General features: G+C 32.6%; 1 protein-coding gene across 1 annotated transcript in view; it reads left to right on the top strand.

Moving 5' to 3' along the window:
• LOC140450461 (uncharacterized) overlaps positions 1-26,815 on the top strand; it is a 117,246-nt gene that overhangs the window by 76,639 nt on the left and 13,792 nt on the right. The window contains exon 3 of the mRNA XM_072544105.1: positions 3,668-4,138. Coding sequence (XP_072400206.1) covers positions 3,668-4,138 — 471 coding nt within the window. The remainder of the gene's footprint in view (positions 1-3,667; positions 4,139-26,815) is intronic.

Genomic DNA, 26,815 nt, shown 5'->3' with positions numbered 1-26,815 from the left:
CTCGTCATCGAAAACAATGCTTTTCCTACCTCTAGTTTTACCTTTTTCTTGCTTTTTATTTTCCGATGTATTTTTAAGTATACGATAAATACAGCTAACGGATACTTTTGTTAAACTGCTACATATGTCGACCGCTTGGCTAACATTTAATGCCATTTTTCTGCCGACAATTCCTTCATAAACAATTCGTATCATTACCTTCTCTTCGGACGTTAACATTTTCCGTCTCTTTTGCGGCTTTTCATTTTTGGAATCAACATCAGAATTTTGCTGTCTTCTCTTGGAACAATTCGGCTTTTCGTCCATTGTATTTCAATAATCTGTGTATATACTGTATATACAATAATTTCAACAATTCTGTATAAGAATATAACTAAAAATTTACTATAAAACGACAAAATATAACACTCTTATTATCAATAACACGTTTTATCAATACTACAATACAGTATTGTTAAAACAGTATTGACAACAATAAGTTTACAAACTTATCACATAAAATATACTCACAAAATGCACTACCCATAGAAACGCCAATGTAGATAAACCATTTCTTCGGCGAAAAAATAATAAAAACTAGTTTTACGGCATGTCTGGGTCCGAATTGTAAAACGGAATTTCCTCGCTAATTCCAACATTGCCAAACGATTGAAAAATAATGTTTTAAAATATCGATTTTTATTTTATAAATTTAAATATGTAACGAGACGGAACATATAAATGAAATTTATTTTATTACAATTTTGTGCTTAATTTATACTATTGAAAAAATCATGTTTTTTTGTATTTTTATGACGGTAATAATCGACGCGTGGAGGGTTTTGTATGACCATAATTACTACTTGTGAACAAGAATTGGCTACACTGTACGACAACTTCTGGTCAAGTCTACTATAGAGAAGCACAAATAAATATACTACTTTATATATTCTGTAATTTCTTATGAGGAAAAGCAAATTGCAATCAAGAAAACGGGCAGTTTTCGAGGGCCGCTGTGTACATTTAAATTTGAGGATATTCGGCGTTTAAACTATGAAATCACTCTTCTAAATTGAGGGTTTCTACTATAAGTATATATTTTATTCAGTAATTTATTCCATATATTTAGTCTTCTTGTTGGTTTGTCTTGGTTTTAGTTTTATCACAGTTTATGTGACAAACATGTTCCTCTTTTTATCGATTTATTATCCAAATCTTCAATAAGTTGTTCCTTATTGATTTTTATTTTTACGATAGACTTTTACATGAGTCTTAAGAAATTAGTTGTGTGCTTAAACGTGGAAGACTGGATTAACTATCTCTTAAAGTTTTATATTGACGGTATTATATCAAGAATAAATAATTTATGAAATTTGAACTTTATTTTTAAACATTTTTACGTTGTTTTTATATTGTTATTTTTATTCGTAGTTTAATAATTGAAAATTCTCTTTTTTACGATTATTTATTTTGAAAACAAAACAAAAATACAGTAAAGTAAGTTTCTAAGATAAAAGTGTTAGCTTGCTTGCTCGTTAGCGACATTCTTCGCAAGCACGGTTGCCTATTCGTTAGTAGAAATGTAAAATTTATAATCTAATGACATTCCACCTCACCACACATTGTTATGACGTCATATAACCATTTTGTTTTAGGTCTGGATTCTAAACAAACTGAATTAGTTATGCTGTTTTCACTGCAGCTCAGTCAAACTCTAGAATCATGTTAGACTAGTTACTAGCTTATGTCTACTCTCTTTGACAAATAGTTAAAAATTAGATCTAACCTCTACATACCTTTTACAACTCACATATACTTTATTTTTATTCGAAAAATTATTTTGGTCCGTTTAAATTTTTGCTTTTGGAAAGAGACTCTTTATTTCTACAAAAGAGTTTAATGTAAACTATTAAGGAGATGACATGGGCAATATGACACAATTAAATGTGTATTGTAATAATATCCCTATGGCAGTTTGGCTGAAACCTTTTTGGAATATTTTATTTCAATTACTTGTCAACACTTTTTAGAAAGATGTAAATAAGTGCAGATTCGAGAAAATAATATAAATTATGTGCTATTAGTAAAAATCTGAGGCAATTCAGTTATTTTAGAATCAAGAAATGTACCAATCTTAAAACAGTAATTGCGACTTGATGTCAGAATAATGTAATAAATTACAAGTTTACACTCAAAATAGAATAGAGTAAAGAGAAAATTATTGCTCTTGTATGGGAAAAAATAAAGATTTTATGTGTTTTTATTGTGAAGTTTTATTTATTATTTACCTTAATATGCAACTGTTATAAATCTATAGCAACAAAAAACCGATTTTATAATCTAAAGAAAAGAACGCTTCTACTTCTTAGAAGCCTGTATAGAGGAAAAGGTACAAATATGGACTATGCTCATCGAGCAAAAAGACAAAAGAGGGAATGTAAAGGTAGTGGGGGCAAAAATATTGTTAGACAGGAAGTGCCATCTTGAGAGGCCACATTAAACAAGGAAAGCGAGACTCTTTCCTTGTTTAAGAAATCAAATTTAGTTGGGTTATGTTATTGCTGATGTTATTGTTTGTCCCAACTGTCACATGAAAGATTATTTGTATTTTCTATTGAAGTTTTTTAACAATTGTTTCACATTTTAGACTATTATTGTTATTATTTAATTAAAACTTTATTGTATTCTAGTGTTAAAAAAAGTATTTTAAGTGTATTATGTATTAATATTATGTAATATTAATATTATGAAATATAACAAATAAATAGATAAATTAGAACCCCTACACCACTGTATGATTATTGTGAAGTATCATGAAATTTAAATTTGGCGCATTCGCATTTCCGGATATGTCCGCCATCAGAGACCACTGTTTGGGTCTCCTTTTCATAATGATTAGATTCCCTCTTTTGTCTTATAGCTCGTGTCATCCTGGTGCCTTAGTCGTGGACTAATACGCATCCTGATGCGCATCGCCCCGACTTTAAACATCCTTTTATATTTCTATTGGCCGAGAGATCCGAAAATGCCATATAAATATTAAAATACTTTTAAATATGCACATTCTTCGGATCTTGGCATCAGTCGATAGACCACGGTCTTACCTAGAGCACGGACGCTCTAGGAGGTCGCCGGTCGGGGCTCTGCTCCATTTGCTACCGCAAAAACCATTTAGATAGTCTTCTTCACACATCAGAAGTTGTTTTATTTCCAACGATGGTTTACCTAATTACTCTTCTAAGGAGTCTTTATCAAGACTTGCTTATCAATGCTTAGGGGTACTTCATACATTATACATGAAGCCCCTAAGTAGAGCGTACAGCAAAGTGGATAATTTAATAGGTCCACTCTTGCTGCGATGACACTCGATGGCTATGGTACTAATATGGACTATCGCAATTAATATGAAGTACACACCACCATCTATACGTCAATAGCTTGACTAGACTCTTTAGTCTAAAATAATAACTAATAGAGCTTACAGTGACCGTTGAAACAATCACATATTATTGTTGACGCTGTTCATTTTTTTTTTTTTTTGATGAAAACTAAGAATAAATTTAATATTTTATCACACATCGTAAGCGAAAGGCTAATATTTTCATAATATTTTCGACTTTTTCTTTTAATTTGTGTTGCATTTTAGTTAATAATATTTGAATATATTTTTGGTTATGTTGCAATATAGGCTAGCGTGGTGCTACAAATAAGAGCTAGCCCATATTTGTATCAGTTTAGTCAACAGGGTTTTTTTCTTTTCAGAATGCCTAAAAAAAGTATTGTAAGTCCAAAACAACGAAAGTCCTGGGATCCAGATAGCATGAAATCTGCTATTCCAGCTGTGAGAGATAAAACGATGGGTACATTAAAAGCAGCTAAAACTTATAATGTCCCAATATCGACAGTACAACGGTTAGCAAAAATGACTGAACTGAGTCCAGATGAAGTAGTACTTAAGAAACTGGGAACAGGAACTATTCTTGGCCCAGATTTAAAAAAATGTTTGGTGGACTATATTCTTCAAATGGAAGCGAAATTCTATGGTTTAATGCGGAATGATATCAAACGAATGGCATTTAATCTGGCTGAATCAAATGGATTAAATCATACCTTTATGCAGTTAAAAAAAGCTGGTAGAGGTTGGCTAGATTTGTTCTTGGTGCGTCATAAAAATACATTGGCTTTAAGGAGACCACGCAAGCTATTGAACCTGCTATCCTACCAAAAACACCAGAAGCAAGCAACATCAGTGAACCAGGTCCTTCTGGTTTGCAGAAGTTTGTAAGTCCATTTGAAATATTGCCAGTGCCAGTACAGATTGTTCTGGTACAGAAAGAAACGAATATGTGTGTGAATATTGTACACACATATTCGTCTCATTGTATAATTTTTTTTTTACTAGTAGCCCATATTTATATCACCTTTCCGTTTCTTACTTAAATGACACCGTGAGTGTTTTTATGACATTACAGAAAAAATATCTTACTAGGCAGAAAAACGGACTAGCACAAAAGAGCAAAACTCTACAAGCCAATTGTGTAATTTGAACTTTTCGATCAAAAAATAGTCAATATATCAGCAATAAACAAAATGGTAGCCCATATTTGTACCTTCTCCTCTAAGGAGTTCCATAAAAATGCGGTTCGTAGGATAGATTGTCGTTGCTCACTGCCAGTTGTCTAAGATGTCATCTCAAAAAGAAAATAATAAATAAATTATTAGTGGCACGTTATTTAGTTTTATACTAACTAAAAGATACAGGGTGTTAAAGTTGAAATTTAAAATTATATTTTTCTTAATAACTTTTATCTTTGTGGACATTTGTGTATACAAATTATAACTGGGGGCTTTTGAGTATGAGGAATTATAATGGGTACATTCTTGGGTATAAACTTGCTAATGGGTATAAAGCGATATCCTAGTTTTAAAGACTACTGGTCCACTGCACCTGACCTTCAAGATGCGTACATATCCAGTTTGATGAGTCTGAAACGATTTAGTTGGTTACTTGGCCATTTTCATGTAAACGATAATTCTGCTATGCCTGTTCTTGGTTCACCGAATTTTGATAAGCTGTATAAACTGCGTCCAATAATAGATTTATTCTTCTTTTTTTTCTTCAGGTGCCATCTCCGCTACGGAGGTTGGCAATCATCATAGCTATTTTAATTTTTGAGGCAGTAGCTCTAAATAGTTGTTTTGAGCTGCATCCAAACCATTCTCTCAGGTTCTTAAGCCATGAAATTCGTCTTCTTCCGAAGCTTCTTCTGCCATCTATCTGTCCTTGCATTATGAGTCGCAGGATGCCATACTTCTCGCCCCGCATCATGTCCGAGATACTGTAGATTTCTTTCTTTAATTGTAAGTTCAACTTCCTTCTCTTTACCTATTCTTCTCAGTACTTCATTGTTCGTAACTCTATCTACCCAGAAAACCCTCATAATTCTTCTATAGATCCACATTTCAAAGGCGTAAAGTCGTCTCATTGTGTCTAGATTTAACGTCTATGATTCCACTCCATAGTATAGTACACTGTTAACATCCAAACATCTCTGCGTCAGCACGTTGAAGAAGAATAGTGCCTTTCTGGTACCCACACCATTGCGGAATCCATATTGTATGTCACTAATATCCAGATCCCAGATTCAGTTTAGAGTGAATTCTGGCGTGGATAATTTTCAACAGAATTTTCAAGGTATGTCTTAAGCTTATAGTTCGATAATCACTGCACTCTTTGGCATTCACTTTCTTTGGCAAACACACAAATGCTGATGTCAACATTTCTCTAGGGATGATTCCCGTAGTATAGATAGCGTTGAACAGTTCTACTATTATATCCAGGTTTTTCTCGTTGACCAACTTTAATAGCTTGCTTGGTAATTCATCTGGACCAGCAGGTTTATTAGTTTTAATTGAGTTTAATGCGTGATTAACCTCTGATTTGGTTATCTCTGGGCCTACGTCTCCCGTTTGGCTATCTACAGATGTACTAGCTTCTCTCTGGTCATGAAATAATTCCTCAATGTACTCTTTTCATCGTCGTAGTTTTTGTTCTGTCTCCAATATAATATTTCCATTTTTGTCGAGCAATATATTCGAGGTTCTTCTACTTCCTACTCAGGTTAGTTCTTTGACTTTTTTATGTAGATTAAAGTTGTGTACTAAATAAATTTGAGAATTATTTGTAACCATCTCAGCAAGTAGCCGTCGTCGAATCCATGATAAAGTTCAAAGGTCGGAGTACACTGAAGCAGTATATGCCAAAAACCCCATAAAATGAGGCTATAAGGTGTGAATGCTGGCTGATAAATAAGGCTATTGTCTAAAATTTGATCTGTATGCAGGGAAGGCTGATTTAGCAGAAAAAAATTTAGGGGTACGGGTGGTCAATTATCTGACAGCTTATATTCGTGGAAAGCATCATGTTCTTTATTTTGATAATTTTTATAATATAGTACCTTTGATGGAGGAATTGAAAAGACACAACGTCCATGCAGTAGGTACTATAAATGTGTCTCATCGATATCTGTCTATGTAACAATAAAACACTGAAAATTTTGTTTTCAAACTTCCACAAAATTTATTTTAAATTCTTATCACTACAGCTGTTTCGGCTGATTGCCTCTCTCAAGTGATCTGTTTTTCGTATGGGTTTACACTTTATAGTCTCTAATGAAATAGGTTGAGGAGGGGAGAGCTGTTTTTCTCAAGCTGGTCATTCAGAATTATATCTGTGTTTTTTAGTTTGTTGATTTCCATAGATTCTAACAAAGATAGCTTAAGGCCTTTATTTTGAATGTGGAGAATTTTAAATTCGTCGTTAAAAGAATGATTGTGATCTAGAAGGTGAAGTGCGTATGTAGAATCTGTTTTTCTATTATTGAAAGCCCTTTTATGTTCTGCTATTCGTTTATTAAAATTTCTACCCGTTTGACTAATGTAAGTTTTTGGGCAGTCGCCACATTTAAGTTTGTACACACCACTGTGTAAGTGTTTTTTATGTTTTTTTTTACTAAAATTTCAGTGTTTTATTGTTACATAAAATGAATTTCCATCAAGTAACGGTCGAATCCATCAATGATATCTGCCTACTTTTAAGATGGATAAAAAATGAATCGAAGAGAGTATCAGTGGTTCATAGGAGAGCAGTACATATACTTTCCAACTTCCACAACCCTGAAGATGTCAGTGAAGTGAGTCGAAAAGAAAAAAATGGCGACAGACATCTAATATCATGTCCTCATGCTGTAACTGATTACAATCAAAATATGAATTTTGTAGATACATTTGACCAGATGTTATCAAGTTACAAAATTGATCGCCACAGTAAAAAATGGTGTCATCGATTTTTTTTTTTTTTTTTTTTCATTAGATGCTGCGGTTGTAAACGCATACTGCCTCTATTAATTGATTATTGGCAGACCAAATTGTTTCTAAAAAGAGGCTATCTAATGGAATGCCATTAGACACAATACGATTCAAAAAAGCAAAGCAATTTGTTCCCATTGAGGAGGGACTACATTTTTCAGAACATCAGCCACAGCGAAGTTCAAGAAGAATATGTGCTTTGTGTAGAACCAAAGACAAACAAGTTAGGAGTGAATGGATTTGTTCTGTGTGTAAAGTTCCATTATGTTTATCTAAAAGCAAATCATGCTTTTAGAAATACCACAATAAACTGTAAGTTCGCTTTTTATATTAAATTATATTAGTTTTATGTCTGCAAACCTGTACGAACTGGTACAAAATCTGTACCACCCATAACTAAAAAAATAAAAACTTAGTTGCAAAAAAAAACATGTGTATCAATAGTAGATAATTAACCGCTTGATGTGTTTTTCTTTATTAATTTGTGAATTAAAGTATTGTTGCACCCCTAGCGCATTTTTTGCATGAATACTTTTGCTCCTCAAAGAGTTAAACACATGCGTCTTTACCGTGAAACATCTGCAGTGAGTGTTCATAAATGTGGTAAGAAAATAGCAGTTTAACTGTTTTATTTATCACGTAATTTTTATATGTAATATATATCAATAAAAATGAAAATACTGACAATGGCAACGAATAAAAATAAATTTTTTATGTGTGTGTAATATAGACTTTTATTAGTTTATACTTTTATTACCGTTTGGTAATTAAACATAACAAAAAACAACGATAGTAATTGTTAACATAACATTGAAGGCGAAGGAGGACATAAAAAGTGTGTTCACTGTTAAATCACCGTGAGTTTAATGAAAGTTTAAAAAAAAAACTGCGACAGTGTTGATGCAGGTCGCCTGTATTGTTTAAAAGTTTATAGGCTGTATCAGTGCTTGATATTTTGGTTATTCTATTTATCTTCAATAACTTAATGTACTTAGTTGGTTGAGAGACTGTCAAAATAGCCTAGGGAAAAGTAATATCTATTTTAATAAAACCAGCATCATCGAAAATATCGGTAAAGTTATGAAACTGCATTCCGTATACTTTTTCAAGTCCAGAAATATTCCATTCACTCACGATAAAAGCTCCCCAAAGAACAGCTTGGATTGACATGGCATTTGACATACACATAGCTAACATGTTAAACAAAAAAAGTTATATTGTGCCGATGTGTGTTTCTACCCTAGGGGTGAGTTTCATCAATTTTCAGGGGTGAAAAAACATACTTTCAAAAAAGTCAGAAATTGGATAAACTGACTAATTCAATAGTCAATACTTTTCGAGTTATTTGCGAGTGAATATGTTTATTTTTCAACAACAAAAAACAATGTTTTTAGACGGTTTTTGCAAATAACTCAAACAGTAAGTAAATATTCTTTACAAAATATAGCTTATAAAATAGCAAAAAAAGGTATACGTATAAAGCCAGAAGCACATTTGTAGCTAATAAAAAGTAGGTTCTTATTGGTCAGAAAGAGGCTTTATTTTTTGATATTTCCCTTTGAAAAATTCGATTTGAAATTTGAATTACTTTTCATTAGCTACAATTCTGCTTTTACTGAGTCCACAGACTTCATATAGGTATAAGTACATCATTTTTTTTAACTTTTTTATAAGCTATATTTTTGCTAAGAATATGTTTTTTGATAAAATACTTTTTAAGCTATTTACGAAAAACCCTCTAAAAACGTGGTTTTTTATTGAAAAATGATTATATTCACTCGCAAATAACTCGATAAGTATTGACTTTGTGCAAAAAATGTATAAAATAAAAGTTGCTTAGAATTAGTGAGTTTATTAAATTCTGGACTTATTTTAAACGCATGTTTTTTCACACCCGCAAGGGATAAAACTCACCCCCATGGCAAAAGCACACATCGGCACAATATCACTTTTTTTCTTTGCCGTTTGCTATTTATATGCCAAATTTCATGTCAATCCAAGCGGTTCTTTAATATTTACAGCAAAAACCGTGAATAAATGGACTAAAAAGAAATAAAACCTTTCGAAACATCAATAAATTAAAATATTGGTTTCTCTTACCTTTATTAAAGTGATTACCAGTAGCGTACCTAGAATTTGCCTCTGGGGGGGGTTTCGGTTGGTCACCAAAATTTTTTTTTTGATGTTACCTCCATTTTGAGTCCTTAAAATGTCTATGTAACAGTGTCGGAATAGGGTCCTAGGGGGTTTTAACCCCCAAAATCCCCCATCGGTGCGCCACTGGTGATTACTGCAAGCTATTTTTACTTTTGATTAACAAATACTTTGTTTTTGGATACTAAAAGTTCACTACACACTATAAAACTTAATACTAAACACTTAGACTAAACTTTAAAAAATACCACGACCAGTATATAACTTAACAATAACTATAACATATAACACACAATATATTAACTTGAAAACCAACACGCTAAAAATACAATTTGAATTTACTGACTGGCAAGTTTGGACCTGTAAAATGAGAATCCGTCTGACTTAACAAATTATATTTAATAGCTTCTTGACGAATGAGGGCGAATATCAACACGTGTGTTTGTTGACAATTGGGAATTTGTAAAATGAATGTACTTTAACATTTAATCATATACAAATCTGAACCATGGGAAAATTATAGGACAACAATACTATACGTAAGGGGCTTATCACAAAATTAAAAAGATAGGAAACATCACAACATTCAAAACAACCAATACACTTATTCGCGTTCTCAATCGACCGTGCTGCCAACTGCTGTCAAAATAGATAACTAACAAAATAGGGATAAATGTCAAAAATTTTAATAAATTAGAGTTTAAAACTGGTATAAATTTCATCAAATTTTAAAAATAATGAGCGATAAGAAGAAAAGTAATAGATATTGTTCAGTGCCACATTGTTCTGCTCGATGTACGAAAGCTATAAATCTCCACTACTTTCCAAAGGGCGAGAAATTACGGAAAAACTGGCAAGTAACTCTTCGTATTGCGAAAGCTAAGTACTCCAGTCACTGTGGAGGAAAAGAGGTCAATACCTCTAAATTTTTTATAACTGAATCCATTTTGCTAATAATTTGGAATTAGGCTTATTTTACCTCCCTCTTCAAAAGTTATATATGCGATAGGTGAGCTTTTTATTTTTAAGGGGTGAAATCACCCCTTATTGAAAATAATGAAAAAAATTTATATTAAAGCATTTTATGGATTTAAATCATGTTAAATTAGGTAATTGAAATATTGTCAATTATATTAATAGATATTGTGTACATTCTCAACCCTTAAATATTCTTAAAAACCACCCCTTTTAATAAAAATAATTGTAAAAAATCGTTTAACAGGTTCAAACGCTTTTGTAGTGCATTTATATCATCTGCAATGTAATTCTCTGCTTATATAAAATAATTTTGGTTGATTGCAACACTTCAACCCTTAAAAACTACCCTCTATGTCAAAATATATAAAAAAATCTTTTTAAACAACTTCAAAAGTTTTTAATGTACATTTATATTCAAAAATTCCTTTCTTATCAATAAAATATTTTTTGATTGGTTGCTTATTTTCATCCCTTAAAAACCACCTCTATGCTCACGAAACAAATTCCCCTTTGGTAAATGTATAAATAAAAAAATTAAGTATACCCATGCTGTTTTTATTGTAAAAAATGCATAAAAATACTTTACATTAGAAAGTATACAAAATATATTTACAAAAATAAAAATTATTTACAATATATCAAATTATTCATTGTCTGAAGCGTCATTCTCGTCGTGTTCTAACTCCACCTCTTCGTCTATTGCAGGACAGTTTTGAGAATTGTAGCATTGCAAAATAGACCTAGTGTACGACAGCCACACGCTGAGCCGCAACCCTTTTTGCAATTGCAAAAAATCAGTTTCAATAGTTCTTCTGGTGCAGGTGAACTTGTCATTTTTATTGGTTGTAAAATATCATCACTCTTGAACCATCCCCAATCCGTTATATCAATCTCTTTGTTTCCAAGCCATATCTGAGTTTGTAAATAAACTCTTTTGATATGCTCATTCAGGGCACTTACAGTTGGTACAAGAGATGATAATTTAACTGCACTATTTTTAGTTGTGGCTTTAATAAACGATTCGTATCGCATTTGTTCAAGTAATGATGAATAATCTTCGACCTTACTCATTTTGTTCATGTGGGTGTCTTTGGCAAGGCCATACAGCAAAATTGTACAGTATCTCCCAGCTTCTAAAATGTCTTCGAGATCTGAAGTGCTCCTGTCATTGGCACTCATTGGCGGCTTGCCCACGCAACTTCAAAGGAGTGTCGGTTCTCTGTGTTCGTTAGTTCTCTGAAGCAAATGTTCAATTTAGAGGTGCCTATATTATATACATAACATATATATGTATGTATGTATGTATTATATACATATTTGTGTGAGTGTTAGTGTGTCTGTTACCAGTTTTTCGAATATACTTGAATAAAGCATTTATATATACAGAAAATAAGTTGATGCTCCAAAATATAAATAACATGCTCCAAAATTTTTTTAGAATCCCTCCGTTAATTTTTAAGCTACAGTGTCCATTAAAAAAATATTTTGAAGGTAATTTCAAAAGCTACAAGACTAAGTAGATTAAAATATGTTAAAATTCTTTTTTTTTAAATAGTAAAGGGCCAAAGTGCTGATTACAGGTGTGTCAGCCGCTGTATCTCAAACTTCAATTGGCTATATCTCTATTATTTTTCGAACTACAACAAAAATAAAAACATCAAAATTTTTGTTAAGAAAAAAACTACATTTTGGTATAGAACCATTTTTCACGTATCTCTTATAGTTTTAGATTTATTTTGAAAAAATATAAATTTTTAGATAATTAAAAAAAAAGATTTTTTAATTTAAACATGATTTTTTCAAAAAATACGCATTTTAAACAGGCTAAACTTTCAAAACTTATAAATAACACTAAAATAAAATGAATTGTAGAAGATATACGTTTAATTTCAATTTTGATCGAAATAGTGTTACTTATACTGCTCGTTTTTTTTTAAACGCTAGAGTAATTCAAATTCTTTCCTTCGTATTTCGCTTTGTTTTAATCGAAATGGCTTTTTACATAGCTCATTTTAAAGGTTTTTTCTAGCTCTTTAAAAAGTGTTGTATGAGTTTTTATCAAAAAAGATGTCCATTTTCCGATATTTGATGTTAAATGCATTGAGTATAGTATCCCAAAAACAAAAAGTCATCTTCAAACAATTATAAATCGCTTAGTATTGTACTTATAAAACTTAATAAAAAAACATTCTCTTTGTTTTTTTATAAGCTTTTTTTTGCTCATTATAGATTTTTCAATAAAATGCTTTGTTTTTGAGTTATTCGTACAAAATCATTGGAAAACATGTTCTTTTTTGCGAAAAGTTTACTTTTTCAAGTGCGTATAACTCAAAAAGTATTAATTTAGCGAAAAAAATTTATATGACATTTTTTGTTTATAATTTGATTCTATATCACTTCAAGGGGTTATTTTGAGTGTAAAAAGTTCAACCTCCTAGATGGGGTACCAACCACCCCAGGGGTAGAAGCACACATCGACACCATATAACTTATGTTTTTTGAGTAATTTACTACCCACTGTAAAAATTTCAGATAAATCGGTGCAGTTATAAAAAATTTAAAGGGAAAATGCCACAGTAACTGGACTAAAGACAAAATTCATGAATGTATGCAGCCGACACTTTAAGAATCGGATTACTTTTTTCCAGGTAAATCATATTATAGGAAATTTATTTAGGTAATATACTGTTTTGGACGCCACTGTTTTGTTAGTTAACATTTATCTGAAGTTTTAAAACCTATTGTTTTGTTAGTGGTGTTTAGGTATTAGTTAAACCAATATTGAGGAAGAAAAGTGTTTTTGGTAAGGTATAAGAGAATTAATGTTATTAATAATGTATTTCTAATTTTTACAGTTTTCATTCGTGAGATTGAATTCATTGTGTTCGTAAAAAGCTGTTAAAAAGTTATTGCTTTAATTTTATTGACTATTTATAATAATGTGATTTTTAGTTGTTTGGCAGATATTTATGTAGTAAGTATAAAATGTAAGTGTTTATTACACACGATGTGAAACAGGTCCAACGAGTCCGATAGGACGAATGGAAAAATACTGGCCACGGACAACCATAGGATAGTGATATTTTTCAATGTTTCATAAGTATGTTGTTGTTGTTGTTTGTTTATGTTTATATGACTGCGGATACTAAATCCATTCGCCAATCTTACAATTTTTACTAATTTTTTCATTAGTCATTGTTTCGTTTAAAATCTTATCCTAAATCTATTGCTAGTATTGATCTTTAATATATAGTCTTTTTTTTACTCGTGAAGTTGATCCAAGTGTAGTGAGTACGAAAAGGGTGCGTTCATTAGGGTGCGTTCATTTCGAAGACCGTGGCATGGTATCTTCGCCTAGAGCAGTGGTTCCCAACCTTTTTCCCATGATCGCCCCATTAGACAGGTTTCACCAGTTATGAATACTACAATCGTACCCCCCCCCCCACCCAACTAAATTGAAACAAATAATGAATCTATACAAAAGGTAAGTATCCATATTTATTTATTTTTACATTTCGTAAAATGATAAATGGATATATGTGTGTAAAAGAATTGTTAATGGCTTCCTTGGGCCTGGTGTCCCTCACATAATTTGTTTATGTCTGGCTCAATGTTGGTTAATAACAACCTCAAATCCCCTCTTTCTATTATGTCGAGCCTATTTCTTCGTCTGTTTTTCAATATACACATAGAACTAAAACCTTTCTCCACTAGATATGTTGTGTGGAATGCCAATAATAATAATTTGATTGCATTCCACAAGATTGGATACACTTCTTTTATCCGCGGCCAAAATCTTTCGTACCACACTCCCGAAACAAACTTTCAATTTCAACATCATGTCTCAAATCAATCAAGTTTTCTTGAAGAGAAGGACATCCCGTTGAAACTTCCACGCTGAAATGATTGATAAACCAAGTTGGCACTTTCAGACTAGTAAAATCTTGGAATCGGGACTGCAGATCTTCTTTCAGTGTTTGAAGGTGAAGGCAGTATGTTTGAAGATCCTCAGAATCAACACCTTTTTAAAGTTGGGGAATTTGGTCAAAAATAGATAGTTTGTCAATGAATGCTGAATGTAGTTGCAGGTTCATTTCATTTAATTTTTGAAAAATATCTGATAAGTAAGCGATGTCATTTCGGTTCTCTTGTAGTTCTGTACTCAGTGTGGGGTCAGTAGTATTCAGAAATTCAATAACAGTATCCATGAGGCTGAAGAACCGCCTTAAGCAATTGTCTTTAGAAAGCCAGCGGACTTCCATATGTAGTAGCAATGTATTAAATATCTCATCATTTTCTTTACAAAGTGTACGAAATATTCGATCATTCTTTGGTTATTAATTTTATTTACCGCATCTATGACAAGTGGAAGAGAATCGTGCAACCTCCCACTCAAATTCTTGGCAGCCAAATGCTCTCTGTGAATGACGCAGTGAACACACAAAATTCCAGGTACCTACTGCTTGTTTTAGATGTGCAATAAATCCCCGATGGCGTCCTGTCATTGCTGCTGCACCGTCAGTAGCACAGGCGATCATATTTAATAATGGAATCTCTTTTTCCTCAAAAAATCTCTTAACGACCTCAAATATGGAAGATCCTTTTGTATCAGTAATCAGACTTCTAACAAACAGCATTTCCTCGGCCATTTCTCCATTGTCGTCAATGAATCGGACATATGACAGCAGCAAAGCTGTGCTGTCCCTCAGGATACTCTCGTCAAGTTGCACAATAAACTCTCTGCTTTTCAATTTGTTGCAGAGAACATCTTCGACATTCGCTCCCATTTCATCAATCCTTCTGGAGACAGTATTATTGCTGAGAGGAACTGCATCTGTTAGTTGGCCGGCCTGACTGGGTCAACATAGTGTCAACTATCTCTTTAACAGCTGGGAGGATGAGTTCTTCTCCAATTGTGTGCGGCTTGGCACTTTTAACCCACTGAACACAATGACTGTCAGTTGAAACAAAACAAGTTTATATACCACAATACAAAACTCGGGAACGAAAGACTCCGCATTTGAAGCGACGACAACCTAGGCCGTTCGCTTTTTGTTCGAGTCAGATCGGCAGGAGCGGTACCTACTTCTCATCATTCTTATCCCACTTCTCTCTCTTTCTCTTTTGTGCGGATGATCGCACAATACGAAAGCTCGATCAAAGGAAAATGCAGAATTCGTTATAGTGTATAATTATAACGATAATGTATATAATTAAATTGTATTATGATTCATAGCTCTCTGTGACTAGACGAGATGTTTGTGTTATTATTACCTGCATTGGTATACATATATTTACTTTTTATTATCCTATGGATATCCGATCGAAAGTATTGTATTTTTTTTCTCTTTTATTATTTTTCTCATTTACCCATTTCTCGTTTTCCGGATGCTAAACGCCCCCCTTATCGCCCCCTTTTCTCTGTCGCTACCCATATCGCCCCCTTCGCTCTATCGCCCCCCTGAATATCTCAAATCGCCCCCCGGGGGGCGATCGCCTCCAGGTTGGGAATCACTGGCCTAGAGCATAGCACTGACAGTGAACGCTCGCGTTTAAAATATAGCATTTATTTTACACGGCGATGACAATATAATACTATCCTATGGTCTGATAGAGGGTCGGCGCCTCGTTATGAACGCACACTTACGGAGACCATCGCATGGTATCCTCGCCTAGAACATAGCACTGATAGCCAAGGAAAACAAGCATTTTTTCATGACACTCGTCCGGCCAGGCAAACGACAAATTGTTTTGAGTAGTATGGACCTCTGTGACAAAAACCTATATGTTTCCTGTAGTCGATTTTTTGGGCTTAATTAGTTATTAACAAATTAAGGCCAAAAAACGGAAAATTTTTGTTTTTTTCGTGTATCAGCAAAAAGTGGAGCATTTAAAACAAATTTTAGAAAAGAAGAAACTTATATCATCATCATATAACGGGGGTCCTACGGCGATTGCCGCTTCCCGCATTTCAGCCTCCATCTTTTCCTATCTCTCCAATCTCCCCCTTCTAAGCCTCTAGATTGCATTGTTTTTGTAATTTCTCTTCTCCAGGAATTTGGTGGTCTTCCCCTTTTCCTTCTTTCTGGCGGAACATACATTAAGGCTTTCTTTGGCCACCGCTCCTCCTCCATTCTCATCATGTGACCATTGTAATTGCCTTCCTTGTATTCTATCTGAAAGAGTATCTCTAATTCCTGTACGGTTTCGTATTTCCTCATTCCTGATTCTTTCCGTTCTCGATACTCGACATGACCTTCTAATCCATTTCCACAACGTCTACTTTATCTCGTTCATTCTTTGTCATCGTCCAACATTCGGCACCATATGTGGTAATTGGTTGTACAATTGCTCTGTATACGCGAAGTTTGCATATGCATATGCATCTTTATTTTATTAGACCACAGTAATGAATTCAGTATTCGGATGCATTTTTTCCCTTGGGTTATTCGGTTTTGTACATCTATTTTAACTCTGCCATCTGCTGATATGATGCTTCCTAGATATTTATACTGGTTGCAGCCTTTTATGACTGCGTTTTCAAGCCTCAGATCTGTGGTATTTCCTCCAATTTTTAAATATTCTGTTTTGCTTATGTTTACAGTAAGCCCCCATTTGGCATATTCCTCAAATAATTTTCGATTCATATAATTTATATCTTCCTCATCGGTTGCAACCACCACCTGATCATCTGCAAACAACAATGTATACAGAGTTTCTTGTCCCACTTCGATGCCCATAAATCTACATTTATTTCTCCAATTCCTCAATGCTTCTTGGACGTATATTTTAAAGAGTGTCGGTGACAAACAGCATCCTTGCTTTAGGCCTTTAGTGACTTTAAATTCATTTGAGGTTCTGGTTCCAATTTTTACACAACTAACTGCATTTTCGTACAATTTATATATCGCTCGGATATACGTCGAATCCAATCCGGACCTTTTGAGGACCTCAAACATTTTCTTTAACGGGACACTATCATATGCTTTCTCAAGGTCTATAAATACCAAATGGGTCTCTCTACTTCTTTCGACATGCTTTTCAATTATTTGTCGTAGGATGAATATATTATCAAGGCAGGATCTCCCGGTACGAAAGCCGCTTTGTTCTTCAATATCTTTTATCTGTCTTTCAACTCTCTTCTTTAATATTCTGCCGTACAACCGGCCCACAGAGCTCGTCCCACTAATACCTCTATAATTGGAACAGTCTCTTTTATTCCCTCTCTTATATATGGAGCTTATATAAGATTTATTCCAATCTTTAGGAATTTCCTGGTCTCCACACATACATTTATTGAAAAGGTCTACTATTAATTCTAAAAGTGCAGTCGGCCCATATTTAACCAGCTCTATGGGAATGTCTCCAGGCCCTGCGGCTTTTCCGTTTTTAACCTCTTTTAAGGTTTCCGTCAATTCAGATAATGTTATTATAGGGATTTCCTGTCTTTCGTCTCTGTTGTCTATTAATTCCCTTATCTTTTCCCATCTGTACTCTACTCTATCCTCTTTCAGCAGTTTCGTATAATATTCTTCCCATTCATTTACCTTTATGAGAGAAATGTTGTCTTCATTTTTCTCATTTTTCCTAAACTGTTTTAATGTTTTCCAAGCTTGCGCCACTTTTGTTCCACCCATAAATCTGTCCAGTTCATCACACTTAGCCTCCCAGTTTATATTTTTCACCTTATCCACGTCTTTTTTACTTCTCTATTCCATTTAGCGTATATTTCTCTGTCTTGAGGATCTTTGGATTGAAGCCATATGTGATATGCTTGTTTTTTCTTGAGAACTTTCTCTTCTAGTTCCGTTGACAACCATTCAGGTTTTCCTTTTTTCCGATTTTCAACTTTTCCAGTGCTTCACTACAGTGCTTCATTTGCCGCTTCATGAATATATTTTTTAATTACCTCATACAGACTTTCAGGGTCTAAGTCCTTTGTTTCTATATTTTTTATTTTCTGAGCTATTCTAATTTTATATAAGAACTTTGTCGAATCTTGTTTAAAGCTTTCCAGGTTATATTTTATGTTTTCTATGGTTGTTCCTATGTCTGTTACTTCATCATTTTTGTGACTTGATTGTTCTCTCTTAAATGTCACCATTACTTTTTCAATAATCATATGGTGGTCACTTCCACATTCTGGCCCTCTAAACACCTTCACGTCCTTCGTTTTTAGTTTAGAATCTTTACGATGAATGAAATAGTCAATTATTGATTTTAAATTCCTGGTAGGCTGCGTCCATGTAAATTTATGTATATTCTTATGGGGGAAGAAACCATTTAATATTTTCAAAGAATGTGCCTCGCAAAAATCTATTAATCTTTGACCATTGTCGTTCAGAATGTCTTCTCCATATCTCCCTATTATTTCACTGTTGGAGCTCTTTCCGGTTCTTGCATTAAGATCACCCAAGATCCAAATTTCTTTCTTCTTATTAATTGTGGCTAGAACAGTTGTTAACTTGTTAAAGTACTCTTCCTTGCTGTCAACCCTTGAGTCATCCGTCGGTGCATATGTTCCAATTACCACTATTTCATGGCCATTTTTCTTAATTTCCATGAGGATAATTCTTTCATCTATTTCTTGCCATGATTTAATACATTTTTTCAGTTTCTGATGTATTGCTATAGACACTCCCCTTTTAGCTCGTTCGCTCTTTTCTACGCCACTATAGAAATGCAGGTATTCGTTTATCTTTTCATTTCCTCTTCCTTTTTTCTTTACTTCAGTTAATACACAGATGTCTAGTTTCATTTTACTCAGTTCACGGAAGACCTCCTCCTGTTTTGTTCTTATTCCTTGTATGTTCCAAGCACCCAAATTCATAATCCATAGAAGAAACTTATAACTTACATAAAAACTTTTAAAATAGCGTTTTCTAAACCTTTCTATCTTTATTTGTTGCTAAGGAAGTTGCAAAATAAGTCAAAAATTTTGGTTTTTTATAAATGTTAATAACTTTTTTGAAAATAAACTAATAACATTTATATTGCATGGAATGCTGTGTCTTATAGTACTTAAAATACGTTCAAAATTTCAAAATGATCAGTCAAATATTTTAAAAGTTGTTTTATTTGTTATCCCAAATTAATCGTTTTTGCAACAATATTAGGCAACAAGTCAGAAAATTATACAGTTTTAGTAATTTTAAGGGTAGTTTCTGGGAGGAGAAGACTTGTTCGAATATTTACATTAAAAAAAATTAAGAAAATTAATTTTAAATATTGCAAAATAATTTTGGAAAAACACGTCCTGTTTTTTTGCTTATAAACCATTAGAATAACTTTTTAACCATTGCCTGTTAAAATATTATTTTTTATATTTAAAAAGCCTGAATTTTTTCACAATTTTAAAAGAAAAAATAATTGTACTAAAATAATTTGGGACGAAGTTAGCCTATTTTTTTATTTAATTTATCTTTGTTTATATTTTCTTCTCTGTTTTATAAAAGTCAGAGGTGCGCCGAGCAATTAATTAGCTAATGAATTAATTGATTAAACTTATTTAAATGATGCAATTATGATTTTATCACACTATTTAATTCTCTTATCTCAGGGTTATATTCGTGCTTCAATATCTATGCTTTACATATGATAGGTAAGGTCCAAAGAATACCGGGATAATAAAACATATATGATACAACATTATATATTGAAATAAAATTCACACTCAAATATCTTCAACAAAAAATATCTCATATAATGATTATCAAAATTTTGTTCTACGTACGTGAATCTTCAAAAATTAATGTTATATACAATATAATTAAAATTTCAAATCAAAATTGTTGTTCTAAATCTCCTGATCAAAATATTTCTATCTTTTCTAAAGCAATTAAAAAAAAACTTTGTTAATAAAGAAAAACTGACGAATGGTAAAAAACTATCTCTCTGATGATGAGTTGTCCAAATCCTTGTTCCTTGTAGCCTACACTATCTATTCTTAGCAGTTTCCTAGGTAATCAGCAATCGTACAACAAATTAAACTCTCATTCTTACATACCTATTCCACTTTTTTCAATCTCCTCCAATCAAAGCTCGTCATACGTATCCTCATCTCTTCATTTAGATAACAAACAACAATTTTACCTACAATTATAAATTTCCTAAAAACTATTAACATGCTAATCGGTTTCTACAAATTCTTAAGAACTAACGGAGAAATATAATTTCTAAATATTCTATTCTATTGTCTTATTCACTGTACAACTCTATTTGGAAAACCCGCTCGCATTGTTCATGACTTCACTTAAGCTCACTCACGTCACTCGAATATATTTTACAAAGAAAATACTTTATGCATATCTTAAATTTTGTTTACTACAGGTCATCCAGGATAATGGATTTTCATTTCTTCGAAATATCTTTTATAGTTTATTAGTTGAATTACTTGAATTATTATATTTTTTAAAAATATTAAATGTACGATGAAATCAATATGTCAGAGATTATAGAAAGTAAAAATACTCCGAACTGCCTGGAATTAACCAAAGGTAATCTTAGTCATAAATAATCTTTTGTATAAATATAACAAGTGGATAGTGCGGGTACAATAAATAGAAGTTAACGATGGTTTTTTCCCATAAGCCATAAAGTGTTCCGTAATCCGGGTTTGCGCCATGAACAGGACAATAAAAATAGTTAATAAGTAAATGGTTTTTCGGAATCTGTAAATACCCAGTAGAAATTAAGTGTCCTTGTAGAAATAATATGAATTAGGAAAGTTTGTAGGTATTTCTGATTTTATGTGAGGAGTGGTATGCAATTTCTGATTGGCCGAGAATTTGGAAAGTGGTGAGATGGGTGTGTATAATGAGAGGTTGGATGGATGGATAGATGAGATGAGAGAGGTAGTGAGTTCCAGTTTCTTAAAGTGAATGGTTGGTTTTCGAGGTGGTCTCCAGAGGTAGTAAGTGATAAAGAATAAGTTATGAGTTGGTGAAGTAAGTGTGTCCGACGGTTGTATCATTTTATTTTGAAGTCCCCTCGTATATGTGTTAATTAAAATCCCCTTACATATGCATTAGAATAACGAAGAATTTTTTCAATGTTTCTTAGTTCGTATCCTTCAATTTAAAACCCATATAATCTTTCGTTATTTTTTTTAAGTCGCCGCCGCCGATAATAATTCATTTTATTGTTTATTTATGTCACAGGCGCAAATTCTTCGATATTGCCCGATATTGCGTTTTCAAATTAATTTACGTCTTAATTTCCGTTGTGTTTAGTTTATACGCTAAGTGCTTTGTTTGTTCGAACTTATGCGAGCAATTTTTAAAGATAATTTCGTCACTTTCGTTGGAGCCACGGTGATCTCCAGTGGTTCAGCGTCAAGTCCAAATTCAAATGAATTTGTAGTTTTCTGTTTTTGTCCCTTTTCAGGGAAATCTTCGTATTACGTTATGGAAATCAATTTTAGTAGCAGTTAATCGTCTAATTAAGAGGCAGAGTCATAAGTTTTGTGCTCAGTGCCGGCTTCGGCCTCAAATGGTCGATCCAATGTATAGTGTGAGATCCAGTCCCTTTTGTTCGTGTGTTCGTGTCCAGGATTCAACTCCATCCACGTCAGATTTTCGTTCCTGAGCATAGAAATGTTTTTTTTGGTCCTGTTGCAGTTTCAGTCCAGAGATGTAACCAAGTTTTTTTTGAAAGTTAGGTGCGAAATAGTGAAATACAGGTAACATTTTTTTTGTGTAAATTTAAAGTAAAGCAGACATTTTTTAAATAAACGTAATGATTTGCTTTCATTAAAATTTAAAAGTATTTGTAACATTTAATTTTGGATTTTTGTATTTTGCAGCTATGATTATTATATTTTTGTATTGTCTATGTTTTGTAACTGTTTGTGGTGACACAAAAATAAATGTTAAATTTTGTTTGTTAACATTTTGTTTATTTTTTTTTTCTAACCTTTTTTATTGAGTTTTATTTGAAAAAGATATATTTTTTTATGGTTAATAATTATATCTCCAGTTGCAACTAGCTGGTTGTAATAGGTATAATTAGGCACCTCAAGTGGCGCCCTATATTAAATTTCTTGAGGTGTTTCCTGTTTCGTTTTGTTTTTGTTTGTCCCAAGAGATTTATGACCATTTATTTCATTTTTCTGTAGTTGCCCCAATTCAAACCCCCTTGTCTTTTACTTATCCACGACCCCAGCTCTCCTGCCAAAACCTGAGTGCCCGTTCGCACAAGTAGCGTTTATTTTGCTTACCCTATCTTCGCCCCAAGAATTTCTATCCCCCATCTTCTACCCCTAAAAGTAATACCCCTATGGTAGGCAAAATATTATCGTTACACGGTAGTTGATCTGGTACAAATTTGTAAGTAAACTTTTCCTACTTGTATTCTACGTATCGCTGTTTATTTCGGAACGAGAGATTAAGTTTGGCGAGAAGAAAAGAGGCTGGCATCATTGGAAAGGTACGTGCATTCGAAGGAGAGCACTGAAGACACTAAATTGCAATATCTTGTTTAATATTGCCAATTATATAGGAGGCTGCTGAGAACTGATAGTTAATTTTGCATAGAACGAGGAATTGGACAACTCAAGGCAGAGAAAGCGTTTCAACGGGAGAAACATTCATAATATATTCAATTTGAGAATTTTGGGTCAAATAATATTATATCATATTAGTAACGTGTGAATAAGTTGTCGATAGTCGAAGGAGATCAAATTTGTTCTGAGAGGGGACACTGAGCTGTGGAGAGAATTGGATAATTCATACAAATTTTTCTTGGTACAATCGATATACCAAAATTGCATTAGGAATTACACTGAATATTACTTGATTTGTTTATGTAGAATAATAAGCTGGATTTTCGATTGTAATTGTATTATATTATCCATGCATTATTGAAGGTTTACGTACGTAGAACGAATTTTGTTTGATAAACATTGTATGCTAATAATTTTTGGAGGTATTTTAATCAGTTTATTTTATTACATTATTTTCATATCATATGTTGTTTTATTCCGTTATTCTTTGGACCTAACCCATAAGCTGTTAAGTATAGATATTGAAGCACGAGTAAAACCTGAGATAACAAAATTGAAAGGTGTGATATAAATCATAAATCAAAAATTTAAATAATGTTTTATATATATTTTTTGTAAAGTTTGAAAATTAAAATTCTTGATATCACATTTGCTGTCACTATAAATTATAAACTTTGAATGATTTATATTAGATAAATATTTTAGTACTTCCACTATCGCTATTAATTCAGCTGTGTATATACTCATGATGGAATTGAGTTTAAACATTTTACTGTTTTTATTATTGTTATCCCAGTATGCACATCCCACACCTTCGATACTTTTGGATGCATCTGTATATAGCATATAACAATCTTTGAACAATTGTGAACTGTCAGATATAAACATTAATTTTCTTAAAGATAAAGGCAAATTGCTGTAGTTCCTTAAGAAGTATACCTGAACTTGTTCCAGAGTATTAAAGTCAATATTGTAATTTGGGTTTATGTCATATTTACATAGTTTCAAAGTAGTACCAAATTTTTTTTCGTCTTATATCCATTGGCATTTCACAGCATTCGACTTGTAGGTTACTAATGGGTGTACTTCTCAGAGCTCCTATACACAATCTACGGCATTTATTAACCGTTTTGTCTATTTTGTTTAAATGACACTGTGATGCGTCACTGTATAATATTGATCCATAGTCGATTATAGCTCTTATATTATTTGTAAATAATAACAAAGAAATATTTGGATCTGATCCCCATCGTAAGTGTGACACGAATCGAAGAAGATTTATTCCCTTTTCTGTTTTTTTAACTATGTATATTATCTATATGTTCTTTCCAGAGAAGTTGTTTATCAAGAGTAATACCCAAATATTTAACATAACTTTGCACTGGATAGGAGACATTGTTTATTAAGATGTAGTTGGGTATTTCTTTTCGTTTTCTTGTAAAAATACATAATTTAGTTTTGGAATCAGAGATATTTAGTCCATATAATTCACTCCATGTTTTAATATGTTTGGCTCCTTCTTCAATGGATTTGATTGCATTTTCTATTTTAATGTGTTCTTGATAAATGACTATATCATCTGCAAATTGTAAAATTCTTGTGGAGTTTAAATTTTTTACTAGATCAGCAGTATAAATTAAATATAACAACGGGCTTAATATTCCTCCTTGAGGTAAACCATCCATCGTTAGCCTTGGACCAATTATGTTACCATTTACCGATATATAAATTTTTCTACAGTCATATAGTTTTATTATTTTTTGATAGAAACATTGGGGAAGACCTATTTGTGTAATTTTGTTATAATATAGTATACTTAAATTAACGTTGTCGTATGCTGATTCAACATATAATAAAAGAGCTGTTAGTAAAGCTCACTGTTTCCACAGTAGAATGATTTTTTCGAAATCCAAATTGTGTTTGTGATATTTTATTATTTTTTTTTAACCATCTTTCGAGCCTAAGTTTTATCGATCTTTTCAGTGTTTTTGTTATGCAGGAGCTTAATGAATATAAGATTCTGCCGAAACAGAATTTCGATTTGCTTTAAGTATGAGAATCACCCGGTAGGTACTGTCTCCAACTATCTGGAATATCTTCTGATTGCCATATTTGATGAAAAATTTTTAATAGCGTTTTTTTTTCTTTTTGATGTAAATTTGCCAACATAATATAATGTATATTATCTATTCCCGGAGTATTTTTCTTGTTGTTATAGTTTATTTTTATGAACGAGAGAGTAATTAGCATAATTTTAACTGGTAGCTCCGACCACTCCATGGGCGTGCTCAAGATTAATTGAAAAATTACTTTGAATAATTGTAAAAAATAAATGAATTATTTCAGTGTTATAAAGTGTTATGTGTATGTAAACAAAAGTGACCTCTTTTATCACACACTATATTAGAACTGACTGGCCTACATTAAAAAGGGTTTTAAAAAATTCACATTTTTTTTAATTTTTAAAAATTACAAAAGAGAAAAAGAGTTTTTAAAACCGTCTAAGGTATGTTAAATAGATGAATAAAAATATTAATATAAAACTTACAGCTACTTGTTACAAATCCAAATCAGATTCAGAAGATGAACTTTCAGAACCAAGATTTATAATAACTGGCTCGATCATTTTATCAGTAATATTGTCCAGCTTCCACATTTTTCCCTCTTCCTTAATAGTGTGATTTACTGCCTTTTCCCAGTTTTCAGGTTTTACATTATTTACGGCCTCCAAAAACAACTGTTTAACATCATGAATTTTAAAAGTGGTATTTTTTCTTTAAACTTCACTCTTTATCTGTGCCCATACCAGTTCAATCGGGTTTAATTCACAATGATATGGTGGGGATCTAAGTACTGTCATTCCACGATTTTTGGCAATTTCATCAATTTCGTATTTTTTAAATTTTTCTTTATGAAGGGCACACAACGAATAAAGTTCCTTTCTTATAGATCCGGGATGGTACGTAATATTTTTTGAACTCAGCCAATTCTGCAAGTCTTTTTTAACCACTTGGTTGTGGGCAGTCCTTCTATAAGTCTGGAGTGATAACTTGCATTATCCATTACTATTACACAGTTCTTAGGAAGAAGATCTATCATTTGTTCGAACCATTCTTGAAAGACATCAGCGTTCATGTCTTCATGGTAGTCACCGGTACGAGTTGATTCAAAAGTTAATAAACCACCTTCAACAAAACCGTCTGAACTGCCAATGTGTACTATTATCAGCCTGCGTCCCTTTCCTGATGGTGGGTTTAAACCAGTAGATAAGTTATTTACAAAAGCGTGCCTTTGACTTGTAACAGTTTCATCCTGCCAAAATTTATTTGGTGTATGACCCTCGTTGATCCATGTTTCATCAAGATAAAATATTTTTCTTTTTTGGTTTCTCATTTCCTTTATGGTTCTTAGAAAATGTCTTCTCCATATGACAATATCGCTTCTTTCTAATAAAATAGACTTTCTGGGATTCTTTTTGCAGCGGAAGCCTATTTCTTTTAAAAGTTTCCATAACGTACTTCGACTCATTTCTGGGTAATCCTTATCATCTCGAACTGAGACAAGAACTTTATCCAATGTTGGAAATTCTTGTCTAAAGAAGAATTCATGCACTTTCCGTCGAAGTCCTTCTTTAAAATGATATTCTATTTGAAATGTTGGTTTCCCTGGAGCATTACGTGGCATTTGAAAACTACCACATTTCTCTTCTTTAATAACTCTGTAAATCGTAGATTTCCCAACACCAAGTGTACTGCTAACTAACTCAACGGTCTCATCAACACTTTCACATAAACGTTTGTCTGTAAATGATTTAAAACAAATAAATATTAATGT

The sequence above is a fragment of the Diabrotica undecimpunctata genome, chromosome 9 (genome assembly GCF_040954645.1).
Source record: "Diabrotica undecimpunctata isolate CICGRU chromosome 9, icDiaUnde3, whole genome shotgun sequence".
Taxonomy (NCBI): domain Eukaryota; kingdom Metazoa; phylum Arthropoda; class Insecta; order Coleoptera; family Chrysomelidae; genus Diabrotica; species Diabrotica undecimpunctata.
This window is presented reverse-complemented; position numbering and strand designations above follow the sequence as displayed.